The sequence below is a fragment of the Myotis yumanensis genome, unplaced genomic scaffold, assembly GCF_028538775.1.
Source record: "Myotis yumanensis isolate MYYU_CA2020_CCGP unplaced genomic scaffold, mMyoYum1.0.hap1 SCAF_1, whole genome shotgun sequence".
NCBI lineage: Eukaryota > Metazoa > Chordata > Mammalia > Chiroptera > Vespertilionidae > Myotis > Myotis yumanensis.
In genome coordinates, this window is record NW_027223752.1 from 107189613 (window position 1) to 107195998 (window position 6386).

A 6386-nucleotide genomic window follows, 5' to 3' on the forward strand; every position below is an offset into this window, starting at 1 on the left:
ATCTATCTGTTCCCTAAGAACAGCAGGAAGAAGGTGGTATGATAGTAGGCAATCTGGAGAGCCAAGGCAAGAAGTTGATAAGCAGTTCTGTGATGAGAGAATGCCACTGGTGATGATCTTGGGAGAAAACTAACATAGTATTCATTGTGGTTGGGCTAATTCATCAGGAAATGAGAGGGGAAGACCCTGAAAATAAAGGCAATCTAGCTAAAGGGTATTGGATAAGCTAGTCCTTATGGGAAATTGAACAATATTATACAGGCCTTGGTGACTTGTTTCTGGTAAAGACCAGAAAGCCTAATGAGAATTGGAAGACTCTCCCAGGAAATGCTGCCTTCTATTTGGTGAGTCAGTCCTGGAAAAACTGGGACAAACAATAAGTCCTGGTCAACACCAGAAGCCAGGGCTCTCCAAACTCACCGAAGTGCAATTGAAAACCAACCTCAGAAACTGATTGCTGGAAAAGGCCCATTAATAGGCATTGGGCAGGACCAGAAAGGCAGTAAAGATCTCTCAGGGATAGTAGAGTCATTGAGAAGTTAAAACAGGAGACTTCTTTAGGCTGGAGGCAGGCCTCAGAAAATGTAGGGAGTACAGAATTGAAACAAGGTCAGGAATTTTTAATTGTCCTTGCTCTAAGTAAGTAAACCAAAGGGAGCAATCAGTAGATTGAATTATAGTTTTAACTGAACTGTATTTTAGTCTCAATCTTTAAAAGTGATTAGTCTCTATTTTACATATATGATATCCCTCAGCTGGAAGAGTCAGTAAGTTATAATGCCCTAATTTTTATTGTTATTCTGGAGTCTCTCTTTCTCTCTCCTTTGTCTCTCTCTCCTCTCTCTCTCTCTCTCTCTCTCTCTCTCTCTCTCTCTGTGTGTGTGTGTGTGTAAAATGATCTAACATTAAAATGTATCATTAATTTATTTTCCAGTGTCAAGGGTATAATGTAACTATGTGATAGATGTCAAATGAATTTCATGGCTACAGTCCAAATGTAACAAAGGAATCATTTAAAACTATCCATATATTGGTGATGTCAAATTTTTCATTTTCTTCCATTTTATAAATGCATCATATCTCAGCTCAAAATCAATCTATTAACCTTGAAAACATTTTGAGCTGGAATGAAGGTTAGCAGTGAACTTTGTGACCTTCACATGATATTAGTCATATTTAGCAATTAATATTGGCTTTGAGTAATGAGGAGCCAGTTGAGACAGGAACAGTACTATAGCAGTTACCAATAAACCAGACTTTAGAGGCCATAGAAAAAATGAAGAGCATGCAAAATCAGGTTTTTTAAACTTCAAGCTGTCTGCCATAGAGCTCCTGCCTTTTAAAAACAAATTTGAACATCTTGGCAGCTATTCTGATAAATTAAATATAAAATACTCCAGTAAAATCTTTGTTATGAGATAAGAAATTCTGTTCAGTGAATTTGAAGGGCAAATGAAGACAAAAAAATGATGTCTCTGCCTTTTAAATCTCCAGAGGGATGAGTCTGATGGATTTCCCAAGAGCCAGTACTACTGATTGCCATGAGACTGGAGGAATAAGGCAGGTAAAAGCTTACCAATATTTGTTGTTAAATTAAAATCCAAATAAATGTCTCAACTAAAAATGCTGTAGGAATATATAAATATATTATCTTCAGATGAATTTTATGTTAAATTATATTGATTTTAACAAAATATAAAGTATGACATAAATATTTTTGAATTCACAATAAGAAAGAAGAGTTAGTGATTTTCCCACATTAAAAATACTTCTCTTAAATTATTTTGCCATATTTTATGAGTATTATACCTCTATACCATTAACAGCATGGAAACTTGTTACCATAAATGGATATTTTTCATCTCTATTATTTGTTAGACATTAAAATAAAAGTGTCACCTTTTCTATCAAAGAATCTAACTTTATGCAATTTGAAAGTATTTTTAATAGTACTATTTTATTAATTTAAAAGCATTCCACATGTGAACAATTTAATTCCATTAACATCCTTAAAAGATCTATATTTTTTTCTATACTACTCAAGAAGTAAAGAAATACTAAATTTACCTTGAATATCAAATGCCTAATGTCTTCCACTTACAAATTGAATTGAGTTTTTTTGTTTTTTGTTTTTTTGGCCCAAGGGCAAAGGTGGCTTTTATTTCCTCTGTTGAGGAAGTAGGGGAGGGGGACTTCCCCAAGCACACCAACTTAAGGAAGGGGTGGTGTGCCCTCAGAGGAAGAGAGCCGATGGTCATTCAGAAGGGCTCCTCCAAGTTCACTTCCTGGCCCCAGGCTGCAGGGTGTGTGCTCTTGAGAGTCACTCACTCCCCCTGGCGTGCCAGCTCTTGCATGAATGGAGGCACAAAGAGGTATCTGCTGGTGTTCACCAAGAGGAAGGGGGGACTGGTGCCCTGACTGAGGGAGCAGAGGACTGGGGTGGTCGACCCCCACCCAATGCCTGCCCAGGATGATAACTGGCGGTGTGACTCTTCTCCGGAGAAGGGCCAGAGAGGCCCAGAGGCATTGCTCGATCTGCTGGCTGGTCCTTTAAATGTCCATCTCAAACTGTGACTCTTCACCGCCTGCTGGCTTATCTTCAGGGCTGTTCTGCAGGTGGTTCTGGCTGGCTTCAGTGGGGGGCTCGTCACTTACAGGGCTAGTGACCCCTGGAATGGTGGGCAGGTCCCGTGGTGGTGTTTTGGTCACAGGTGAATTCCGACACTCCATCAGGAACTTGCGGTCATAGATGATCCTGGTACCTCCCGGGGTGGTGCTGAAGAGCGTGCTGCCAGGGGTGGTGCTGTAGTGGGGGGGGGGGGGGGGGAGGGGAGGGCGGCGCTGAACGCTGTCACTGAGGACTACCCGGTGAGTGGCGGGGATGGCCCGGCCATGGTCTTCCGCGCATAGTGCCAGCAGCCAGAACGTGGCCCTCCTGCCGCTGTAGCCTCGCCCCTCCCCCTGAATTGAGCTTTTAAAAAATTAGTTTCCTAGCATCTTAGCTTATGTTATCTTAAAGAAGAAATACATTAATTAAAAAATTAATATAAAGTTATAAATAAAAACAACTATAAGGTGTGAAATCTAGAAACTGGGGACTGGAGATGAACTATCTCTGTCAGAACAACAAATAAAGGAATGTGACTTGCAGTGAATATACTCAATGACTTGTCCATAGAAAGAAAGAAATTAGCCATGGCCTGCTGACCCCAGAACTTATTTCAAGAAACTTAGAATCATGACAATTTATCCATTTGATTTGGGAGAGGTAGTCCAATTATACAGGGAATTAGAAATTTTGCAACCAATTGCTTGGAATATTTTAACAAAATTATTCTCTTTTCCTGTCTGTTTGTTTTCCTAGCTACCACATTGTATCACCTGGAAAATGTTCTAAGTAGCTATAGCAAAGAGAATGGGTGGACCCAGCTGATATACTACTCTCCATGTATCCCATTGAACATTTAATATATCACTAGGTTCATTGTAGGTGACTGCCTCCCAAACTAAAAATCCCAAATCCATTGGAACTGCTCAGAAAATAGAAGATGCCTCCACTCTAGAAAAAGATTCAAATAAAGATCTTTGGGGGTGACTATAGGAACGAACAATGGATGTAAGCTTTTGAGGTCATAAAACACAGGAAAAGGGTCCAGAAAAGAGGGCAACAATAAAAATTTGCAAATAGCTTAGAGTCTTTACATATGAACAATCCCATTTCATCAGCAGTTCTTAAAATATAAAATTTTATATTACTCAAAGAAGAAAAGAAATATAGATTTTTTTCTCTCATTATGATTATAGAAGAGGGTTAATCCTGGGATGCACTACTGGAGGATTGGCTTGATATAGGTTTTATCCCTACAATTCTCAGATACAGCAATAGAGGATTAAACTATGAACAGGTCTTGAGGTGAGTGTTTTACCAGAAATATAAGAAATATTTATAAAGAAATATTAGTTTATAAAGAAATACTAGAATCTACTTTTAGTCTTCCTTTGTAGCAAGTAATAATGTACATGTTTTGTTTAACCTCTTGAGATATTCTGAAATGTTTTGATTTTAACTAGCAAGTACTTTATTAATGGCAGTTCATCTTCTAGATCTCTAAATGATTTGGCCTAAGAACAAAATTAAACTTCCTGAATTTGATTTCTCTAAAACATCACTAAATACAATTGCCCTTTCTGTCAAATAAGCCCTTACTGGTTTGTAAGTCTGAAGTGATTTTTTTCCTCTCTCATTATGGTTGTTCCAGGACTCTTGACATTCTCTAAATCATCTTTCACTGAGCACAAGAGGTCCATGAGGAAGTCAAGATCGATGATAGACTTCATCTCTCTTGAATTTTAATGCAAATGTCTGTTCCCCTAATCAAACAAAGGTTAAAAAGGAAATCAAATTAGTTTAGTACAAAAGCCAGCATAATTGAACTAACAAAAAAAAATGCTTTCTGCATGAGAACCTTTAATCAATACTTTAAATAAGAATGTCACTGGAAAGAAGGGCTCATATGTCGTCAGTTATAATCTGCAAATCAATGTGTTCTATTTAAATAAATATTTGACCACACAGCTCAATAGGCATTGCCCATAAGAATTTTTTTATTTAGCCCTGACCAGTTTAGCTCAGTGGCTAGAGCATTGGCTTGTGGACTGAAGAGTCCCAGGTTCGATTCTGGTCAAGGGCATGTACCTTGGTTGCGGGCACATCCCCAGTAGGGGGTGTGCAGTAGGCAGCTGATGGATGTTTCTCACTCATGGATGTTTCTAACTCTCTATCCCTCTCCCTTTCTCTCTGTAAAAAATCAATAAAATATATTTTTTAAAAAAGAATGTTTTTATTTAAACCAAAATGAAACAAAATTACAGTATAAATATAGTGTTCAGGGCATAACCTAAACTTGTGAAGAATTCAAGGTTAGATCTATTTCATTTTTTAATAATTGAATATTAAATATTGGAGAGACTATCTAGTAACTTGCCTCAATTTAGCTGTTCAACAGTAAAATGATGTTGGAAAATAGATCACTTGCTAAAGATATATGTAGGTGCAATTTTTCTATTATAGGTTTAGTTTGGCTAGCTGTAATTATTTAATCAAATATACATTCAATATAGCTTCAACTTTGGCCAATTTTTAACTCAGTTCTGCAAAAATAGAGTCATGTGGAGTTGACTTTTTATAAGTAAGTATACTGTCATTGTATTTAATAAAAAAACCGAAATCAGCTAATATTAGATAAACACTTTCTGTACTCATAGTAGCACCCACACATGTTGACAAGTTGTTTGCATTGCCACCTATATCACTTATTGGCTGTGTGGCCTTGGGCATCATCACTCAATTTTCTGTATTAGAAAGTGTGCCTGTGAATGGTGTCTACTTTTTTTTTTTCAAGCATTCCTCACTCTCTCCCCTTTAGCAACTTGTTCTCTGTATATATAGATTTGTTTCTGTTTTGCTTATTCATGTGTTTGGGTTTTTTTGGATTCTGCATATAAGAGAAATCATATAGTAATTGTCTTTCTCTGTCTGACTTATTTATTATCAATGTCATCTATTAAAAGGCCATTTTTGGGATTTAAGGACATAATATATATAAAGATATTAACATAGTGTGTGGCCGATTGTAAATGATAAATGGTAACTCATAATTGAATTCTGATGGTGGACATATAAATGAATACGATTTAACACACCATTCTGGTTTTAGTCCTATTTAATAAAAGCCTAATATCCTAAGTGTCCAGTCATCGGGTCGGCTGTTCAACTAATCAAAGCATAATATTCTAATGATAAGCTAAGGCCGCTCAACTGCTTGCTATGATGTGCACTGACCACCAGGAGGCAGATAGTCGACTGGTCTACCAGTCACTATGACGTGCACTTACCACCAGGGTGCAGACGCTCAGACCGGTAGGTTAGCTTGCTGCTGGGGTCTGGCCGATGGGGACTGGGCAAGCCAGGCCAGACATGCCCTGGAGCCCTTCCACGGTCCCTCCCTGGCTGGCCAACCTTCTGAGTCCCTCCCAGGCCCCAACTGAGCACCGGTGGGGTTCCTTGGCTTGGCCTGCACCCTCTCGCAATCTGGGACCCCTCGGTGGATGTTGGAGAGCCAGTTTTGGTCTGATCCCGCAGTCCAGGCTGAGGGACCCCACTGGTGCATGAATTCATGCATCAGGTCTCTAGTAGCTCAATAATATTCAGTAGGAATAAAGAAACCAAGATGGCAGCATAGGTAAACATAGAAAATTGCTGCCTCACACAACCACTTCAAAAATACAACTAAAAGACAAAACAGACATCATCCAGGCAGGCTGGCTGAGTGGAAAGTCTACAACTAGAAGAAAAGAGAAAAGAGAAAAGCACACTGAGACTCAGA

The 6386-nt window shown here is 38.6% G+C and overlaps 1 protein-coding gene across 1 annotated transcript; it reads right to left on the reverse strand.

The window, feature by feature from the left end:
• Positions 1-2344: 2344 nt before the first annotated feature.
• Positions 2345-6178, reverse strand: LOC139004799 (eukaryotic translation initiation factor 4E-binding protein 1-like). The gene is made up of 2 exons (XM_070407351.1): positions 6130-6178; positions 2345-2819 (listed from the first exon to the last, which is right to left on the reverse strand). The coding sequence occupies exons 1-2, from the start codon at positions 6176-6178 to the stop codon at positions 2551-2553; spliced, it is 318 nt and encodes a 105-aa protein (XP_070263452.1). The 3' UTR covers positions 2345-2550.
• Positions 6179-6386: the final 208 nt, after the last annotated feature.

What these genes read in the sequence shown, in the direction of transcription:
- LOC139004799 (XM_070407351.1), bottom strand. Translation starts at nt 6,178, where the DNA reads ATGAATTCATGCACCAGTGGGGTCCCTCAGCCTGGACTGCGGGATCAG. An exon ending in GCCTGGACTGCGGGATCAGA is followed by an intron (nt 2,820 to 6,129) that starts CCAAAACTGGCT and finishes CCCTCCCCCCCC; the next exon opens with CCCCCCCCCACTACAGCACC.